Source organism: Garra rufa, unplaced genomic scaffold (assembly GCF_049309525.1).
Source record: "Garra rufa unplaced genomic scaffold, GarRuf1.0 hap1_unplaced_017, whole genome shotgun sequence".
Classification (NCBI taxonomy): Eukaryota; Metazoa; Chordata; class Actinopteri; order Cypriniformes; family Cyprinidae; genus Garra; species Garra rufa.
The window spans coordinates 108,437-130,434 of record NW_027394292.1 but is presented as its reverse complement, the minus strand read 5'-3'; the positions used below and the strand labels follow the sequence as shown (position 1 = coordinate 130,434).

Here is a 21,998-nt window from a genome sequence, read left to right as displayed (position 1 = left end):
TATGTGATATATAATTGTCCATGAAGGCTGCAAGTGAAAAACTCCTGAAAAAGAATCTGGCAGTAAGTTTTGGGAGTTAATTTTAGTCCATCTCTGCAAGACAGACTTTTCAGGATAGGAGGACTAAAAATGAACTCCCAAAACAGATTTCTTCCAGATTCTGGAAGATAAATTCTTGAAAGAGGGGTACAAGAGGGTGTGGTGTTGGTCCTTCAAAAGTCACTATCAATTTATCTCTCTATAAAGCTTATAAAAAAACAGTCTTCATGTATTTCACAACACTTCAGCATGTTATTAAGTGAGGGTCATTTTTTACCTAAGCAAAATCTCTGAGAACCTGACACATTAGGTAGATTGCAGACTGGAGACTAAATGGTGTTACAGGTTTTACAGGTAATTCTTTACTTTAATTCTTAATTCTTTTGCAGTTAACGTGTCTTTTCCTCTCCACCTGTTTTTCTGACCATGCAGACCCAACAAGCATTTTGCTGTCCAACGGTCATGCCTTAACTTTGCAAATTCTTGTATGGCATTAATATTGCATCCTTCTCATGGACATTTAATAATTTTGGAATTTTTAGTCTAAGTTAAATCTCTTTTTTGTCTCATTTTATCTGCAAAAGAAAATGTGCCTAGTAATCATGCCCACCTGAATATAAGGAGTTTTTCACTTCCAGCCTTCATAGACAATTATAAATCACTTATAAATGATTAAATACAAAATTGATAGTAGTTATTAAGATTGATGTTGTTTGTAATTGGTAAAATGTGCTTGGAAAAAAATATGACCACAATATCAATGTGCCTAATAATTATGCATACAGTGTATATTACTGTGTTTCAGCAGTGAAAAATTTGAGGAGAGGACAAATATTTCAAAACTTTCTGAAAGTACAATACAAGAATTAAGTGCACAATCACTAGAAATGTGTACCTTGGATATTATACAATTTGCATACATACAAAATTTGTGGGGAAAAAAAATTCAAGACCAATTCTGACTTTGCACCAATCCTGTAGAATGGTTAATATATGCCCAACTAGTGTTGTCAAAAGTACCAACGATATGTGTGACGATATCAGCATTTCCCACTATTTTTTTGAGCGCTGTTGAACAGATTTTTAAACACCTCTAATTGGCAATTGTGTTTACGCACTCAATCGATATGTCTGTAACTGGCTACAATATACATGGTTTCAAAAACGTCTTGTAAATACAGATCTTTCATGCTCTTCACTGAGTGCTTACATACTTAGTTCTGCCATGAAACCCTCCACCTTCCCCAGCTCCACCTGTATAGATCTGCTACGGGTTATTTTTTGCTATTTGTGCAGCAGCAGTATGTCTCAAATACTCACAGCACTGTATCGCCATATGCTTTGGCAGTAGAAAGTTCTGTACCTGCTTGCAGCTGTCAGGATTATGTCTGTGTTTTGTCCTGTTCTGCTCTGTATTCCTAGTGTTTTTTCCCCTATGTCTCCTTGATAATGGTTTAGTCCTTGTCTTCCCCTCTAGTTTTGTTTCCATTTGGTTTGTTCATGCCTATATTTGTATTTCCCCCTCGTCATCTTGTTTGTTACCACGCCCCCGTTTCTGTGTATTTAAGTCTGTGTCGTATCACTCCCAGCTGTCCGTCGTTAATGTTACTTATGTTTCATGTGCTCCTTCTCGCTCCCGGTTTTTTGTTTGTTTGTATTCATTTGCAGTGTTTTATTTAATAAACTTCTTTATATTCATTTACTCCGGTTCTCCTCCTCCATCTCCACTCCTCAACCCGCCTGACTGTGACAGAACGACGGACCAAGACAAAGAAATATGACCTGGGCTGAGGACAAACTATGGAACCTCCAGCAAGGTGAGCGTTCGCTGGAAGAATATGTGGAGGAGTTTCTGAGTATTTACCATCTGGCGAGATGGAGTGATAAAATGATCAACGCATGCTTCCAGATGGGACTCAAAGATGATTATTTGTTCCAGTTGATTACTCCAAATGATTGCTACCGTCCCGTAGCAGATTTTGTAAATTTCGTTCTCGATTTGTGTGGTTCCTCGTTCCAAGTCATGGTGGAGGATAGTAATCCTCCTCCCATCTGGAAGCCTGCAATCACCCCATCTCACCAAAAGCCAGAACCCTCCACATATCACTCCAGCGACCTCACCCCCTCCTTGCCTCCCACGTGTCCCCAAGTCCTCCAAAGCCCCACGTTGGTCCTCAGCCCAGTACCTCAGGCAGCTGTGTCAGCTCACAAAATGGCCGCCACGTCAACGTCAGCTCACAAATTGGCTGCCACGCCAGAGTCTGCAAGCAAGATGGCTGCCACGCCAGAGTCTGCAAGCAAGATGGCTGCCACGTCAGAGTCTGCACGTAAGATGGCCTCCATTCCTGAGTCCCCGGCCAAGATGGCCGCCAAACCTGAGTCCCAGGCCAAGATGGCCGCCAAACCTGAGTCCCCGGCCAAGATGGCCGCCAAACCTGAGTCCCAGGCCAAAATGGCCGCCAAGCCTGAGTCTGCACCTAAGATGGCTACCATCAAATCAGAGTCTCCGCTGGTTCCGCCCAGCCTCCCTGAGTCTCCGCTGGTTCCGCCCAGCCCTCCAGTGACTGTGCCGCCAGAGCGCCCTCCAGTGACCGCGCCGCCAGAGCGCCCTCCAGTGACCGCTCGCCCAGAGCTTGCTCCTTCAGAGTCTCCGCTGGAGACGCCCAGCCCTCCTGAATCTCCGCTGGGGTCGTCCAGCCGTCCAGAGCCCGCTCAAGAGCGCCGTCCAGAGCCCGCTCCTCAAGAGCGCCGTCCAGAGTTCGCTCCTCAAGAGCCAGAGCGCCGTCCAGAGCCCGCTCCTCAAGAGCCTGCGCGCCCTCCAGAGCCGGAGCTCTCTCCTGCGCGCCCTCCAGAGCCGGCGCTTTCTCCAGCACGCCCTTCCGTGCTCTCCTGGGTGGACTATGCCTTAAGTTTCCCCAAGAAAATTTGGGGGGGGGGGCTACTCCCCTGATCAGCCATGGCCACCTGGACTGTTTACTCGGCCATGGCTCCCTGAGCCCCCAGATCCGCCATGGCCACCTGGACTGTTTACTCGGCCATGGCTCCCTGAGCCCCCAGATCCGCCATGGCCACCTGGACTGTTTACTCGGCCATGGCTTCCCGAGCTCCCAGATCCGCCATGGCCCCATGGACTGGTTACCCGGCCATGGCCTCCTGAGATCCCAGATCCACCATGGCCTCCTGAACTGTTAACACGGTCATGGCCTCCGGAGCTCCCTGATCCGCCCTGGAGACCACCCCTGTATCCTGTGTTTCCTGTATCCCTGTCTAGTGGTCTCCAGGACGCCCACCCTCCCTGCCCTATGGATGTTAGATGGCGCGAGACGCGCCTTTTGGGGAGGGGGGTGTAATGTCAGGATTATGTCTGTCTTTTGTCCTGTTTTGCTCTGTATTCCTAGTGTTTTTCCCCTATGTTTCCTTGATAATGGTTTAGTCCTTGTCTTCCCCTCTAGTTTTGTTTCCATTTGGTTTGTTCATGCCCATATTTGTATTTCCCCATCGTCATCTTGTTTGTTACCACGCCCCCGTTTCTGTGTATTTAAGTCTGTGTCGTATCACTCCCAGCTGTCCGTCGTTAATGTTACTTATGTTTCATGTGCTCCTTCTCGCTCCCGGTTTTTTGTTTGTTTGTATTCATTTGCAGTGTTTTATTTAATAAACTTCTTTATATTCATTTACTCCGGTTCTCCTCCTCCATCTCCACTTCTCAACCCGCCTGACTGTGACAGCAGCAGCAATAATCTACAACTACAGCAATTGCTAACAGCAGCAGCAATTCAGCAGCAGCAGCAAACTTTTCCGAGAGATGTCATGGCAGAAATAGATTTAAAAAGTTTTGCTATTTATATAATAAGCAAATAATATTATAACATTTTAAATGTGTTGCTTTATAGCAACTCTCTGCATCTGCAGTCCTTATCCCCGTTCAGACCATCTGTCACCATTTATGAAGAAACCTCATGACTCCTGATTGGTTTGATTTACGGCCATTTCATCCTGTGTTTGTTATCCACTATTGTCACAAACACTGAATGTAATTAACATTGACAACTGGGTTAGATTGATTCGGTCACTTAGAATTTGCACGGTCTTCAAACCAAATCATCCACAACTAAATAATCTTACAGCATTACATGTTTGCAGTTGAGTTTGCTTTAATTAAACAATATTCAGTGGAATAAAACATTTGCAGGCTGTAAAATGGCTCAGATTTGGAATGCCCTGGATGTAAAAGATGACACATTAAATTTCTTAATTTGATGTTTGATGATTGAGTTTAACAACAGTCATCGCCAAAATGAGAAAAAAACATGGACCCTGCCAACATTTCATTGATCTTTTTATGTTTGCATTAAAAAAATGTCCAGGCTGTAAAATTACCATTACAGCACCATTTCCTGTTACAAACCTTAAGTCTTACCAGTTTTATTCATTTTGACAGTTGACCGTGGTATTAATTAATGCAGCAGATTCCATTTTCATCAGACAGCTTGCCAGTGCCATAATGAATTTTAAGTATTAGTGCCAATTCATAATAAAAATGTGAATTCTTAAGAGCTCATGAATGAACTAATAAAGTTTGAGGGACGAAATGGATAAATATAAACCAAGTGCCACTTGAACAGGCTCTGGAGTTCTTATGTGTGACCCCTTTATCCACAGTAATAAATTTCCTCTTAAAGAAATATTAAAATGACTGCTATACCGTGAAGCTCTACTCAAGCCATCAGAACGAAGTGCTCAGAAAAGCCCCAGCATTCAAATGGCCATTAAAAAACGACCCCACGGTTTAGATGACCCTTGAAGTGGAAATTAATTGGCCAGGGTTAGTGGAGAAATGATTGAATATAACTACTATTAAAATCAGAATTACGCCATCTTGCATATAAGGACTCAAACACTCCGTAATCATGTGTTGTCTAAGAACAAAAAAAAATCTCATTGCACAGTGGATTTCTAATAGGTCTGTTGTGAACAAAATTAAGGCTGCAATGGCTAATCGATAAAAAAGATAATGAAAGTAATCAGCAATGAATTTCATTAGTTTATCTGGGTCACTGCACTATACCTAGAGAAGCATTACTTTATGGTAATGACAAGAGTATGGCTATGTTCAGAGTGGAACACTAGCTTAATACTTAGTGCACTACACTATATACTGTAAAATGCTTCCTTTAAAAAATATGCATAATATTTTCAGAATATTTGATATTTCAGAATATTCCAGAGGATTATTCTGAAGTATTTTAAATTAGTTTGTTTTAAAGTATTATCTGTATCAGGGTTATTGTAGTTAACTAAAACTAAAATAATAGTAATAATATTAACTTTCATTACTTAAAGGGATAGTTTACCCAAAATGAAAAAGCTGTAATTTATTAGTAATTATTAATTGATTGAACAATTTTTTTAAATAAAAAATGTAAACATGCAAACATTTTGTCTAGCTGAAACTTAAAGAATATTTTAAAGTATTTAGGAATCATTTTATTTTGACATATTATTTGTATTGTGGTTATTGCAATTACCTAAAACTGAAACAATAATAATACAAATAATAATAAAAAATTCATTACTAAAAGGGCGAGTTCACCCCAAAAAATCTGTCATTAATTACTAATTATACATTAATTACTAATTTATGTCTGTAATTAGTAACTAATGACAGAATTTATGTTTTGGAAATTATTTTAATTTCAGTTAATATTAATTACTCATTTATTATAAAGTACTTAAGACTAATTTTATTTTAAAGTATTATTTCCATGAGAGTCGTTGCAGTTAACTAAAAATTATAATAATAAAAATAATAATACAAACTTTCATTATTTAATGGGATAGTTTAGCTTTTTTAGTTTACCCAAAAATTAAAATTCTGTCATTAATTGCATTAATTGTCATTACTTATTATTAATGACAGAATTTAAATTTTTGTGTAAACTATGCTTTAAAATAAAATATAAAATAATAAAAGATTTTAAAAATGCATATTAATTAGTAATTAATGACAGAATTTTCATTTTTGGCTCAACTATATGCTTTAAAAATAAAAATACAAAAAGTTATGTCAGCTAGTTGCCATGCCATTTTTTTTTTTTTAGTTTAAAATAACTGAAACTAAAACTGAAATAAAATTAATATAAAGTATACAGATGTGTCTATTACAAAAAATAATAAAAATGACAAAAACACACAACAAAATTAAAATGACAACTATTAAACTAATGGAAAACACAAATTCAAAATATTAATCTAAACTATAATTAATATATCTGTGGTACTATTTCAATAAAAATACAGATCAGTGTACAGATTTCCATTTTAAACCTAATTGATTAAAACTTTGCAAAAAGATTACTCAGTGCAAAGCAAAACTTGTGAGATCTGGAGATAAATGGATTCTAAATTCAAATCCCAATAACACTGCTGTCAGGTTGGCTCGGCAGGTTTCCAGGTGGGTGAGCCAAAAATCAAGTCCTATAGGGTTTCCTAGTATTATCCTAAAAACACCTTATTATTCAAGCTACCACGGCCAAATCAGAGTCAAAATATGTGGTGTTTTTACACTGACCTCTACAAGGGCAGTGCTGTAGCATTTTTTATATGATCACTCGCCGTCCCTGCCCTGTCCTCGTGCCCTTCCATTTGTGTCCCATCTTCGGTGCCAATCATCTTTCCATTAGTATTCATTTATCTCTTTATAGCTTACTCCCTCTTGGCCTCAGGGAGGTCTCGCTCCCATCTTCCTCCCATTGTTTTTATCTGCCCACATCGACATGCTTGGCAACCTGCCACTCCGCCACATCTCTCTCTCACCAACACACACACTAAAAGCCTATCAATTAGTGGTCGGCTGGCACAGAGACTCACAAACACAGACTGATACGCTCCCACCATATAAAGGAATATAATTGGCATGTGTCATCCATATATTTTATTTATTTATTTTGCTGTGACTTCATTTCGCTAACTCATATTCACCAGCTTGATGCGCTTAATTGTTATTTGCCAAATGGCACAGATTATAGCATTCCTTTGATTACGCAGACTATGAAGATTGTTCAAATGGCACCCTGGCCTGTTGCACAGCACGGTTTGATGAATAGAAATCACATGTCGGTTGTGCCCTCATTTGAATTAAATGATTGCAAAACATCCCTAAAAACATCTCCATGTGACAAAGATGTTTTCAATCCTTACTCTTTGATTCTCTAAAAGTTTGTAGATTGGCCAGTGCACCTGGCTTCATTCAAACTAATCAAACAGCCCCATGTTGTTAAAGTTCGTTTTCTGTCTTTGTGCTCCAATTGGGTGTAAAACTAGCCGTCATGAGGATTCGATTTTTTCCAATCTGCAAGTTGACAGCCTTGTTCCTGATTTATGGCTTCTGCTCAAGTAGAAAGAAAGTGAAGAAGAAGAATAGAAGGACAATTAAACAGATCAGGTTGAGTATACTTCACTAAAGTTGTTGTCTTGCTGCATAATAGGCAGAAGTTTGAAGAAATTATGAACTGCCTGATGTTCACAGGTGACAACACTTTGCGTAAATAGATCATTTATGCAGAATCAGGAAAATGTGCAGTGTGACTGTGTATAGCATTACTTTAAATGGGACATCAGATGCAAAATTAGCATGGTGTTTGCATATACAATGATAAAAATCCATTCACTCCTTTTTTTAATCCCCCAAAAACCTAAACATACTCATTTATCAAGTCGTTCTGATTTTTTAAAAAGTATGACTTCATACTGATGAGGCCCCACCCACATTTGCTCAGAGACTGCCCCGTATTAGCATATTTACCCTCAGCCAGTTGTACGCTGTCCATCAATTTCTGCGTGCTCGAGCAGCTGTAGCAACAACGTCTCCTAAGCAATGCAGTGGTTTTAGTTGGATGTAAAAGTGAACATAAGAGGCTTCATTTTCTCCCGACATCAGAGCCACTAAGGACACAGTGGATTAGTTTTGTTTTTGACTGTAAGGTGCCACAAAATACCCAAAAAATAGAAGAGGGGTGGGGTGAGCAGTAGTTCATTATCATTTAAAGTGTCATGCACTGAAATAAGTCACTGTGAACAGAGCTGTTTTTGACTAGGTAAAAAGGGTGTTGTTTTACATGACCATTGACCAACTATATAATATAAAATATTAGTCATACAACCTCTAATGTGCAGGGTAGAAGATATTTTCTTGTCGTAATTGGCCCGCTGTTATCATGCACTTTTACATTTTTGGCAAAACATTGTCAATTGGAATATACAGGTTCATTAAGGCTGCTAACTGTTTTACATATTGTCAATTTGGTGGCTATTTCGTATGAATTTGTACAAACTTATTTGTACCTTTTCATGCGATCTGCTTTTGCCTTAATGAGGGTTAGGTTAAGTTTTTGTAACAATCACATTGAACAAATCCATATAAAATCTAGATTTATGCCAATACTGTCAGTGTTTCCAAGTGTTTTCCCCCCTCACATGGACTTATGTTAGTTTCTCCCGTATTTGGACTTCCCCCATTTATCTTTGATTTGTTACACCTTTCTTGTTAATTTGCCAGTCCCCCTGCCACACCTATTTAAGTCTTTTGTTCCCTCAGTTTCATTGTCCGTTCTTAATGTTAACATCATGTTTGCTCCTCTTTGGTTTTGTTTTGTTTATAGTTTCGTTGTGTTTTGTTTCTCCCCTGGATTTAGTTTTTGTATTTAAATAAATAAGTGTTTTGTTCGTACTCTGGTTTCCTCGTTTGTTCCCCTGGTTCCCCACTCCCAGCACGTGTGTGACAAATACAGTGCTGTGAGTATTTAAGACATCCTGCTGCTGCACAAATAGCATATATAATAACACATAGCAGATCTATACAGGTGGAGCTGGGGAGGTGGAGGGTTTCAGAATGCTTTATTAATGCAACATGAACCAATAAGCTTGCGCCAAGTAGTTTAATGCTATGAATATTATCAGTTTGCATTAAGGACCCATCAGCCTGCGTCTTGCTATTTATTACAAACCTGCACCTATTCAAACCTGAAGTTATATAATGAAAACTGAAATCCTGTGGACAATTCTTTCCTTGTGGTGAATTGAGTTTACTTAGCACCCCAAAACAATTCTATTGACTGAAATTATTAATAATGGATAGAAATCGATTTGAAATGTTGTTTGCGGTCAGTAAGATTTTTTTAAAGAAATTAATACTTTTATTCAAGAAGAACACATGACACTGATCAAAACAAGACGTTTATAATCCAAAAGACATTTTATGAAAGATTTGTACTTCAAAAAATGATGTTCTTGTAAACTTTCTATTCTGAAAAAAATGCATTATAGTTTTCACAAAAATATTAAAGGGATAGTTCACCCAAAAATTCTGTCATTAATTACTCACCCTCATGTCCTTCCAAACCCATAACATTTTTTGTTCGTCTTCATAACACAAATTAAGATATATTTTTGATGAAATCAAGAGCTTTCTGACCCTGCATAGAATATCCGAAGACAGACAAAGGAGAGAAGAAATAGTTAAATGAAGTTGTTATTTTTGTTTAGTTTTTTTTTTTTTTTTTTTTTTGCACAAAAAAGTATTCTTGTAGCTTCATAAAATTAAGGTTGAACCACTGATGTCACATAGACTATTTTAACAACGTCCTTACTACCTTTCTGGGACTTGAATGTGTCAGATGCGTTGCTGTCTATGCAGGGTCAGAAAGCTCTTGGATTTCATCAAAATTACCTTCATTTGTGTTATGAAGATGATCGAAGGTCTTACGGGTTTGGAACGACATTGTTACACCAGGCCAGTAGAGGGAGCCTTGCCCCTCACTGACTGTTGCTGCTCCCTCTGCTGCTTCGCTGGTTACTTCCTGTTTGTCAGCCATTTAAGCAAGCCCATGGCTGTATCCGAAATCGCCCCCTATACCCTATTCACTATTCCCTACATTAGTCCACTCGTACAGTTCACTTGAAGGAGTGAATGAAAACGAGTGAGTGAATTCGGACGCTAAGTGCTCCGGAAGGACTGCCGCTTTTGCATAGTATTGCTTACTGTTTAACAATCATTTAAACAGACAGTTCGAGTAGTAAGATTAAAGGATTTATCTTGAACTATGTCAAGGAGTTTACGTATAAAACCCTGGTTAAACAATTTAATAATCAATTTCCAACGAATTTGTACCTGTGTTGTACGGTGTATTACGCAGTGGACGAGCGCATTGTAAAATGAACGGATGGATGATTCAGCTGCGGGCGCCATCGTCTGTCGAGACGCGGGAATTCAGTCGGCGCGCGACTCTCACAGTGCATTATGGGTTATCTCTAGCTGTTGAGCGTACATCGGTTGTACACTCTTTTTTGCGGTGCATTGTGGGATTGAATGAGTGCACTCGGGAACGTCCACTATGGTTTCGAACACCACTTAAAATGGCTGTCCCCTCAAATAGTGCCCTATTTGAGGGTATAGGGGGCGATTTCGGATACAGCCCATGCCATACACACACCACAAAGTATTGTTTTGCTCTTGCGGACTCTACCAAGCGTTTTCCTTGTTTCATTTCCCTGTTTTCTAGTCATAGTCAGTCATAATCTTAGTCTTATGCCTTGTTTCATTGTCTTGTTTATTTTGCCACTCTGGACAGCTCACCTGGATTTTGACTCACACCTGTTTTACTGGATTACTCTTGTCTCGCCCTGGACATTCCTGTTTGCTGGTATTGAACCCTGCCTGTTTGACCACGATCTATCAAATAAAGCTTGCATTTGGATCTACCTCTTACCGCCTCTGTAACAGACATGAGGGTGAGCCATTAATGACAGATTTTAAATTTTTGGGTGAACTATCTCTTTAAGCTGCACAACTGTTTTCAACTGTAATAATAAAAAGAAATCCAAATCAGCATATTAGAATGGTTCTGAAAAAATCATCTGACACTGAATAATGGGTAGATAAATGACGAAATAAATGCGGGTGATACAAAAATCTTACTTTACAAATTATAGAGCTTCTTGACCATGAATGAGCTGAAACGTCAAGATTGTCTCTCTAGTCCTCTGTACTCAGTGTATATTCAAATACAAAATATATTGCATAATTATTACAAGCCTACAACCACATTCCCTGCGTCTGCATAAGCACACATCAGACATGCAATATGATGATGCACTCAAGATTCATTATATGTGACTACATGTACGAGTGATTATACATGGCTTCTGCTGTGAGTTTGATGGAGACCCGTTTCATTGGGGAGAAACACAGTGTAAATCGAGTGTGCAGAGCAATTTAAAAAGTGCCTTCTTGTGCAGGCTGACACTGCAGTGAGAGGATAAAATATAAAGCGGACCCTGGAGCGCTTGGCAACGCTGTGATAGAAGTGTCAAACACGCTTATGAGAGAGTTTTTACTGCCTCTCTAGCCCCCGCAGTCAATGCAGACAGACACTAAAGGATCCACCAGCTTGTGTTCCTATTGTGCCTCAGTGGGACTCGGCTGTCAATTCATCAGAGATATAAATATACGTTCACAAAAGTGCAACAAGAAGTGGCCCCTGCTCACTCTTCTGTAGGCTCATCAGATGAAGGCATAGCTGCTTGGAAATACATTAGGTGGCTGAGTGCACAACATACGTCTTCCTAATATCACTTCATTACCGTTGCTTCAAACTCTTCAACTCCACAGTGATCTAAACTAACTTTTATATTCCTAGCTAACTGACTGTTCTCCAGCTGTTTCAAATGATGCAGAAGCAGTAACACCCGCACCCTTTTTAAGTCTGATTCATATTCAATGCAAAATGGTTGCAGTTCTTGATTAATTTTTACACTTCACAGTAGGGTTCCATTAATTAATGTTCAACTAACATGAACAAAGAATGAACAATACATTTATTACAGTATTTATTCATCTTTGTTAATGTTAGTTAATAAAAAATACAGTCAGTTCATGTTAACTGAAGTAGATAACTAATCTTAACTAATGAACTGTATTGTAAAGTGTTACCAATAATGAAAATTTTGAAAAGTGTTCAAAAAATAATATGTATATGATAAAAATGTTTTACATATTATTAAATAGTAAATTATTCTAAATATTATGAAATTGTTGATTACCGGTATACAACTAAAAACATTTTTATTACTGTTTTTTTTTTTATCTAGTTGAGCTTTTAAAAATGACCAGATGGAGGTGCCACCAGTAAATGAATGTTCTATTGCCTCAGAAAATAAATAAATAAATAAAACTCTTGTTCATAAGAACATTATTTAATTATTGCTAAACATTACACAGTGATTGTGATTTATTAGGGAATGGGCATAAATGCTCATTTGTCATGAGTACATACAAAGTATACAAATAATGATCAATGAATATTTCTAGAAAATGTATAGATTTCTATAAAACATGCATTTTTGGACATAAAATGTGCCTTTACGCATAACTGATCAACAATGAAAAAAAAAATCTCTGTTATAATGTTTACTCCCAGCATAATATAATTGCTCTAACTTCATGATAGTAAAATATCTTCCAAATATTGAATTTTGAATCCTAGAACTTTTAAAAGATCTATAATTTTTTATATATTTCACACTTAAAATATAAGTAAAATGCATTTGAAATAGAAGTGATGGAGCGAGGCTGTATAACAAAGTGGTACACTAGGTTATGGTAGTCTACTGCATTTACCACAACCTATAGCACTCAAAATTGTGACCCAGGACCACAAAACCAATCATAAGGGTCAATTTTATAAAATTGAGATTTATACATCATGAAATCTAAATAAACACGCTTTCCATTGATGTATTGTTTGTTAGGATAGGACAATATTTGGCTGAGATACAACTTTTTGGAAATCTGAAAACTGGGGTGCAAAAATAATCAAAATATTAAGAAAATTGCCTTTAAAGTTGTCCAAATGAAGTTCTCAGCAATGCATATTACTAATCAAAAATTAAGTTTACGATATATCTACGGTAGGAAATTTACAAAATATCTTCATGGAACACGATCTTTACTTTTTGATTTTTAGCAATAAAAGAAAAATTGATCATTTTGACCCATACAATGTATTTTTGGCTATTGCTACAAATATACCCATGCTACTTAAGACTGGTTTTGTGGTCCAGGGGAACAATTATCATAATTTCCATTAGGCTATTTCATTAATGAGTTGGCCACTAAAACAATGCAGACAACACTCACAAACAAACAATATACCTACTGTTATTGGGAGCAATTTGCCCTATAGTTTGTATTCCAGGAAGTCGTTTCAGTCAAGCTCAGTTGTTTAACTTCAGGTCACACTCAGCACGGAATGGAAGAAGCTGATCTTTCTACTCAGCGCAGCTCTGGATAGCTTATAGCACCCAGAGGCAGGGGGAACTAATACAGTGTGACCCTAAAGTCGTGTATACATACACCAGAGGAATTAAAGAAACTACCCAAGAGCGAGAGCGGCCATGTTGCCAGGGAGATTAGCCCAGCGAGCTTTTATGTGCGCATCAATGTAAGCAGGAAGATGGCAAAATAAATAAATAAATAAAAGCGGCAAAATAGAACATTACTTGGTGTTAAATCTGTAGAAATTAAATGCTAATGCCTGCTCTATCTCTCTGCCTTCTTGTCTCTGTTTTTTATTCATACCTTCCTCTAAAAGCTGGGCTTGTTTGCCATGCTGGGATCATTTAAAAGTATAATTTATTTGTAATGAAGTCGGGAAGCTTTGATATGACACTGTGAGTTGAAACGAGGGAACAATGAAGAGAAAAGCCACATTTCTGTATTACATGCAACGTGTACAGGAAAATATCTGTCACTTTCTCAAGGCACATGCTAAACCTATTCATTTGTAGTAAAATATGGTGAAAGTGAAGGGAAGTAGTGATCAAGTAGACCGATAACCGGTATTTTGATATATATCTGGTGTAAAAATGAAAATTAATGTCAAAATTAAAAATAATAAGGGCTCTGACAAAAATTTCCTTTAAATGCTTTTAAATTATTTTAAATTTCACACTGAGTGTGAAAAAGCAAAATGAATATTGTATGCGATGACGCGCTGGAATGAAACAATAGATTCCTATAGATGCTTCCACATAGACCGCAAACAACCGGTCCGACATATTTTTTTCAGTTTCACAAAGCGAAAACATGCCCGTCCAATAAGATTTGAGCATTACAACACGTGCCCGGAGCAGCAGCTGTTGCACAAAAGTACGAGAGTGGTGGCGTTGTTTCGAAAACCAGTGTAAACAAACACAGAAGAAAAGTATTCCTAGAGATAAGAGGATGCGCTCTTGTTATCATGGCATCTGAGAACAGGTGGTTATTCTCATGTTCTTAATATAATTTCTATTAATTCTCCACTGAATTATGTGATCTGGAGGAGAACACTGTCTGTTTTCTTCCACATATGAGAGTGTTATATGAGTCAGTGTCGAGTGTCGTGTAAGTTATATGATAATTATATATATATTGCACTCAGTGTGGAAAGGCCTTAAAATTACAAGATTAAAGTCGTAATATTTTGAGAATAAAGTCAAAATTACAAGACCAAAGACAAAATATTATGAGAATAAAGTTGATATATTTCAAGAATAAACTTAAAGTTACGAGAATGAAGTCAAAATATTTCGACAATAAAATCAAAAATATGAGAATAAAGTCAAGTGTTTTGAGAATAAAGTCAAAATTACAAGAATTAAGTCTAAGTGTTTTGAGAATAAAGTGGAAATATTTTGAGAATAAAGTCAAAATTACGAAAATCAATTTGTAGCAATTACGAGATTAAAGTTATAATATTTTGAAAGTATATTCTCGCCTATTGCGCATACACAGCTCAGCTTTGAAATTCTGTCAGTTTTATGAAATACAAATTATAAATGTGTTTTTCCTCTTTATTTTAAGTTTATAGCATGATATAAACGAGAAGGAACATCAGAAGGAATGAAAAAACAGTATAGCCTAATACAGCGAATACACGGATCTGTCACGCCACATTAAAGAGTGTGGAAAACACATTATAATAGACATATTGTTTGTATTTCACTATAATACTGAGAGATTTAGAAAGCTGAGACTTTGTAATATCTCCCGGTGCTACCAATCGGGGCCATTTGTATGCGCAAAAGGCTAGAATATACTCTCAAAATATTATAACTTTAATTTCGTAATTGCTACTAATTTATTTTCGTATTTTTTACTTTATCCTCAAAATATTTTGACTTTATTCTCAAAACATTTCAACTTTATTCTCAACACTTCGACTTCATTCTCATAATTTTGATTTTATTCTTGAAAGATTTTGACTTTATTCTCATAATATTGACTTTATTATCAAAACATTTCAACTTTATTCTCAACACTTACTTTATTCTCGTAATTTTGATTTCATTTTGACTGTATTCTCGAAACACTTTGACTTTATTCTGGTAATTTGGATTTTATTCTCAAAACATTTTGACTTTATTCTGACAATTTTGACTTTATTGTTCGAAACATTTAGATTTTATTCTCAAAACATTTTGACTTTATTCTGATAATTTTGATTTTATTCTCAAAACATTTTGACTTTATTCTGATAATTTTGACTTTATAGTCGAAACATTCTCACACACTTGTTCAAAACATTTAGATTTTATTCTCGAAATACTTTGACTTTATTCTAGTAATTTTGATATTATTCTCAAAAAAATTTGACTTCTGATAAATTTGACTTTATAGTCGAAACATTTCAACATTATTTTCTAAATACTTTGACTTTATTCTCGTAATTTTAATTTTATTCTCAAAACATTTTGACTTTATTCTGATCATTTTCACTTTATAGTCGAAACATTTCAACATTATTTTCGAAATACTTTGACTTTTTTCTGGTAATTTTGATTTTATTCTCAAAAAATTTTGACTTTATTCTGATAATTTTGATTTTATTCTCAAAACATTTTGACTTTATTCTGATAATTTTGACTTTATAGTCGAAACATTCCGACTTCATTTTCGAAATACTTTGATTTTATTCTCGTAATTTTGATTTTATTCTCAAAACATTTTGACTTTATTCTAATAATTTTCACTTTATAGTCGAAACATTCCGACTTCATTCTCGAAACACTTCGACTTTATTCTCGTAATTTTGATTTTATTCTCAAAAAATTTTGACTTTATTCTGATAATTTTGATTTTATTCTCAAAATATTTTGACTTTATTCTGATAATTTTCACTTTATAGTCGAAACATTTCAACATTATTTTCGAAATACTTTGACTTTATTCTCGTAATTTTGATTTTATTCTCAAAAAATTTTGACTTTATTCTGATAATTTTGACTTTATAGTCGAAACATTCCGACTTCATTCTCGAAACACTTCGACTTTATTCTCGTAATTTTGATTTTATTCTCAAAAAATTTTTACTTTATTCTGATAATTTTGATTTTATTCTCAAAACATTTTGACTTTCTTCTGATAATTTTCACTTTATAGTCGAAACATTTCAACATTATTCTCGAAATACTTTGACTTTATTCTCGTAATTTTGATTTTATTCTCAAAACATTTTGACTTTATTCTGATAATTTTCACTTTATAGTCGAAACATTCCGACTTCATTCTCGAAAAACACTTCGACTTTATTCTCGTAATTTTGATTTTATTCTCAAAAAATTTTGACTTTCTTCTGATAATTTTGACTTTATAGTCGAAACATTTCAACATTATTCTCAAAATACTTTGATTTTATTCTCGTAATTTTGATTTTATTCTCAAAAATTTTTGACTTTATTCTGATAATTTTTACTTTATAGTCGAAACATTTCAACATTATTCTCGAAATACTTTGACTTTATTCTCGTAATTTTGATTTTATTCTCAAACAATTTTGACTTTATTCTGATCATTTTGATTTTATTCTCAAAACATTTTGACTTTATTCCGATAATTTTGACTTTATAGTCGAAACATTCTCACACTTGTTCGAAACATTTAGATTTTATTCTCGAAACACTTCAACTTTATTCCCGTAATTTTTATTTTATTCTCAAAACATTTTGACATTATTCTGATCATTTTCACTTTATAGTCTAAACATTTCAACATTATTTTCTAAATACTTTGACTTTATTCTTGTAATTTTGATTTTATTCTCAAAAAATTTTGACTTTCTTCTGATAATTTTGAACTTTATTGTTCAAAACATTTCGATTTTATTCTCGAAACATTTTGACTTTATTCTCAGAATTTTGACTTTATTGTCATAATATTTTGACTTTATTCTTGTAATTTTGACTTTATTCTAGTAATATTTCGACTTCATTCTCGTAATTCCTACTTTATTCTCGAAATATTACAACTTTAATTTCATAATCTTAGATTTTTTTAAAACGGCATCATAAAAAAATGACCGATACCGATAACCATATAAATGCAAAATAGTTTGTTTAGTCTGAATTGCACAGTAGCTGGACCTGCTTGGGATAAAATGCAGTGTTTTTAAGATAAAGAATCTGTGCAGTTATTGTCAAATTTTATTGATGATGCTATTAAAACATAATCTTGACAAAAATTTCACTTCTTCAAGCTAATTTAGAGAGTTTCACTGAAAATAGCTGCCTGGGGGTTTTCCAAAATGGCCATGAGTGAACTGACTTTAAGGGATTTTGGACATAATCTCTGAGCAGAAACTGTACTTTCCACCTTCAGACATTCTCTGAGAAAAATCTCAAAGCACAGATCACCTGTAGGCTATTGCATGCCATATTTGCTTTTCTCTAGGGAGGAAGAGATGTGTTTACTCTCTTTTCAGTCAGCACATTATGTGTTTTAATTTCACAGCTGTCGTGTTTTGAATTGAATCAGAGCTGTTAGGATTAAGATGAATGCATTTTGATAATTCATAATCCGGAACTGAGACCGGGCAACAGGGCAGAACGCATCTGTCATGTAGGTTTCACATATTTAACCACTTCCTCTTAGAAAGGGTGAATAAATGCGCCAGAAAACGTAGCTCTCAAACTAAGGGCCCACATATTCTGAACAGTCTCTATACGCACGCAGTTAGTCCCAAAATATCCACAACCTCCTCAAGACATTCCACACCCACGTTCTGCTGACTCATTCAGGTAAATCAACATGAATACCGCTTAATCAAGAATGCTATTTTCACTGTTGTTCTTTGCTTTAAACACCTCAGCACAGGTTTTGAAAACTGTTAATGAGATGTTTTAATCACCTAGAAATTTAAAAGAAGTGTCTATGTTCCTGTAAGTTGAAAAAATTATCTCTGGATATAACAATACCAACAGGAAAAGCAGGTACAAGACATTACTTTCACGCTAAAAAAAGGTGATAGAAAAGAGCAAAAAGGTTTGCTAACAGTATAAATGTCAAGAGTTTTTAAAACAAGTGTGATAAGTCAACAAGAAACAGCGTTTGCAAGTAATTAATTTTTTTTAAATTGTATTTATTTTATTTTTTATTTATTATGGCATACACTACCAGTCTACATTTATTTGATCCATACAGTAAAGTCAGTAATATTGTGAAATATTTGTACTATTTAAAGTTACTGCTTTCAATTTGAATATTTTCTTAAATATAATTTATTCCTGTGATCAAAGCTAAATTTTCATCGTCATTATTCCAATCTTCAGTGGCAGGTGATCTTCCAGAAATCATTCTAATATGCTGATTTTTATATTTTTTCTGATTATTACTATTAAAACTATTTAAAACAGTTGAGTAATTTTTTTTCAGGATTCTTTGACAAATATAAAGATCAGCATTTATCTCAAATAAAAGGCTTTTGTAACATTACACACTATACCATTCAAATTTGGATACTTTTATTTAGCAAGGATGCTTTAAATTGATCAAAAATGATGATAAAGTAATTTATAAAGTTATTTCTAATAATAATCAGAATCAGAATATCAGAATATTAGAATGTTTTCTGAAGAATCGTGTGACTAGAATAATGCTGCTAAAAAATCACAGGAATAAATTACATTTTAAATTATATTCAAATAGAAAAAAATACTGTTTTGCTGTACTTTGGATCAAATAAATGCAGGCTTTGTGAGCAGAAAAGACTTCTTTAGAAAACATTAAAAATCGTACTGTTCTAAACTTTTGACTGGTAGTATATTTCAGATTGAAACAGCTAATTAAATCATGAAAAATTAGGGATGCTCAACATAAAGGCTAATCTTTAAAAAGACTAATAATTTAATAAAATTGTTAGAATCTTTAGCAATTCTCAAAACACCCATTTTCCATACTGTACATTAAAATGTTGTTCCTAAATAACTAATCTAACTTTTAAGCATTTTAAATGGTTTTATGTTTTAGTGTGTTTTTTTTTATATTTAAACAAAATAGTATTTAATTTTAATATTGCTCTATTTATCGGTAATTGGTTTGGGCAATTAGACTTTTTAAGGAATTAAGCAGGATCAAAAAAATGTGTCTTTATTCAACATGCGGATGTGCATTTAGGAAGTAAAAATGGCAAATTATGATTTCATGATTCAGTCATTTGATATTAAATTGCTCTCATTCTCCCTGCAGACTGCATACAGCGATGACGAAACATCTCAGCCTTTTGCTTGCCATCTTGGTCATCGGCATTGAAACATTAAACACTGAAGAGGAGCTTGAGGAGACTGGGTTTGGATATCCACCTCCCCGTCACGGACTCGCCCTAATTAAGTGGTACGTGAAAACATGCATTGACAACAACATGGTGGCTCTCTGTAACCCTGTGGCTGGAGAATTTGGGTTCCATGTGTTTCATAACAGTGGTTACCTGCTCCCTCCGCTGAAGGACAAACGCACGTATATGTACTTCACCATAGGAAACCTTCACTACCGGCACTCTCAGGATCTTCCCTATGAAGTGAGGAAATACTATGATCCACATAACCAAATGAGCAACATGGACAGAGTCATTGTAAAGTTCAACAGAAACAAGAACAAAATCGAGGAGATCTACATTTCAGAGCACTATAATCCTCCCAGAACTTTTCAGTTAGGAGATTCTCTCATCAGTGACTTAAGACAGCTCTAGAACCCAACGCAGAAGGTTTTCCCAATAATCTTTCAAAACATTATACATAAGATCTTTTATTTTAAAAAAAATCACTGTATTACCAAATTTGCTTCCACTATTTCCCCACAGCTGAGCCTTTTTGCACTTTCATTTTACTAGATATTTTAAGTTTCACTTCTGTGGTTTTTTTCTGTACTTGCCCGCTTTATTCTACTTCTCTTTTTTATTCTCTCCATCACATGCCGCAAAACAATTTAGCAACTTCCTCCATGAAGTTAAATGTGGACTTTAGACCTGGTTAGGTTGACACTTTACAGCAATGTTATTAATCTTTTGGTCACATCGATTATAAATATGGTCTTTAAAGCTGAAGTGTGCAGTTCTTTTTTTGTTGTTGTTAAAACATTTATTCTATTCTGAAGACCCTGATCTCATTACTATTCACAGTAATTTGTGAATTTGCATGTAGCATTTACATTTCCATTCCTGTTTACATTTACATTAAAAATGTCATATAGATGTTTTTTAAATGTGTTTTCATTTTTAAATCAGGCAACTTTCTGCTGGTCAGTATGCCAAATTTATATGACTAACTTAATGCCATTGCAAAATCTGTGTGGGGAAATTTTTCGCCTATTTTGCCTATTCCTATTGAAATACCTGGATTTCTTCCATGAAAACTTGTCAAACATCAATAATTGTACTTTAGAACAGGTATTCTCAACCTGTGGGCCTCAGTGATCCTCCAAGTGGGCCACGAGATGGCTTAAAATTAATTTAAAAAATATCCTAAATTTGTTTAATTTCATTAATAATGTTTTGCATTAAAATGGTCAAAGCGCGCCGTCTCTCGTGTTCTGTGCTTTGGTGCAGCAGCCTCATCGCGCAGTTAAATACAGACTGAACAGTGACTCTACCAACTACCAACCACTGCACGCAAACTTCATCAGAGACCTGCAAGGGATGGATTTTTTAGTCCCGCTCCCACAGAAATATATGTCATTTCGTCTCGCTCCCTCATCGTCGTATTCAGGAACATTAAAATGTCTTAAACCATTAATACTTCCATTTCATGATGGTAGTGGAGGAAAAATGACACATTTCACCTTTAATTCTAATGTAATTCAAATTATTAAAATCACTTCTTGAAGAAAGGTTCTAGGGTTATATTCATTAATTCTGCTTTAATTAATGCAAATGCAAGACAGTTTCACTTCTACAAATCTAAAAAAGGAAGACTTCTGGCAATAAACAATTATACAGCATTTTTGCATATAATTTAAACATCAGCTTGTGTATATGCATGTGTAAAAGCAACAGACGGTGACAGATAATGAGTAATGCTTATTAATGGACGGACGAAAGTGTTCATTGTGACATTCTGTGTAAATGCATCCAGTCTGAGAATATTAAAGACTGTCATACCACATTTATGCCTAACACGTCTCATAATGGAACCAAAGTGTTTCATCTTAACCTCACTCACTTTAAGAACTACTGTACAACACATTCAATATAGAGGTGTGAGTGGACAGTGGATACCAATCATGGGCCAAAAATGTGAACATGTCAAGAGTGGACACTACAACAGATTGCAAATCAAAGCTCCCCACCGGGAACTCAAGCTGCGTCCGGAAACGCTTTGGGAAACGCCCTCAGCGAGACCATGCTCTGAAACACGTGTGAAATCCAAGCGGCAACCTCCCGCTCTCTCTACTGAAACCAACACGGAAGTGACTTAAACTGCAATTCATCGACTGGCCACTAGAGACTGGCTGCAAAAGGGAGTCAGTCCCATTGACTCCCCATGTTAAAATGTCCAACTTTACAGCAGAAAAAAGTATGTTTACAGCCTGCTTCAAAAAATGGTTTTGGTATATAGCTAGTTTTGCCCTTCATGTCAACTGTGAGGGGGGTGAA

General features: G+C 35.6%; 1 protein-coding gene across 1 annotated transcript; it reads left to right on the top strand.

The window, feature by feature from the left end:
- The first annotated feature begins 18,037 nt into the window (after positions 1–18,037).
- LOC141315342 (uncharacterized) lies at positions 18,038–20,497 on the top strand. Its single transcript, XM_073832676.1, has 2 exons — positions 18,038–18,150; positions 19,598–20,497. Exon 2 carries the CDS (start codon positions 19,611–19,613, stop codon positions 20,094–20,096), a length of 486 nt encoding a protein of 161 aa, XP_073688777.1. The 5' UTR covers positions 18,038–18,150; positions 19,598–19,610; the 3' UTR covers positions 20,097–20,497.
- The last annotated feature ends 1,501 nt before the right edge of the window (positions 20,498–21,998 follow it).

Coding starts and splice junctions, on each gene's coding strand:
- LOC141315342 (XM_073832676.1), top strand. CDS start 19,611: ATGACGAAACATCTCAGCCTTTTGCTTGCCATCTTGGTCATCGGCATT.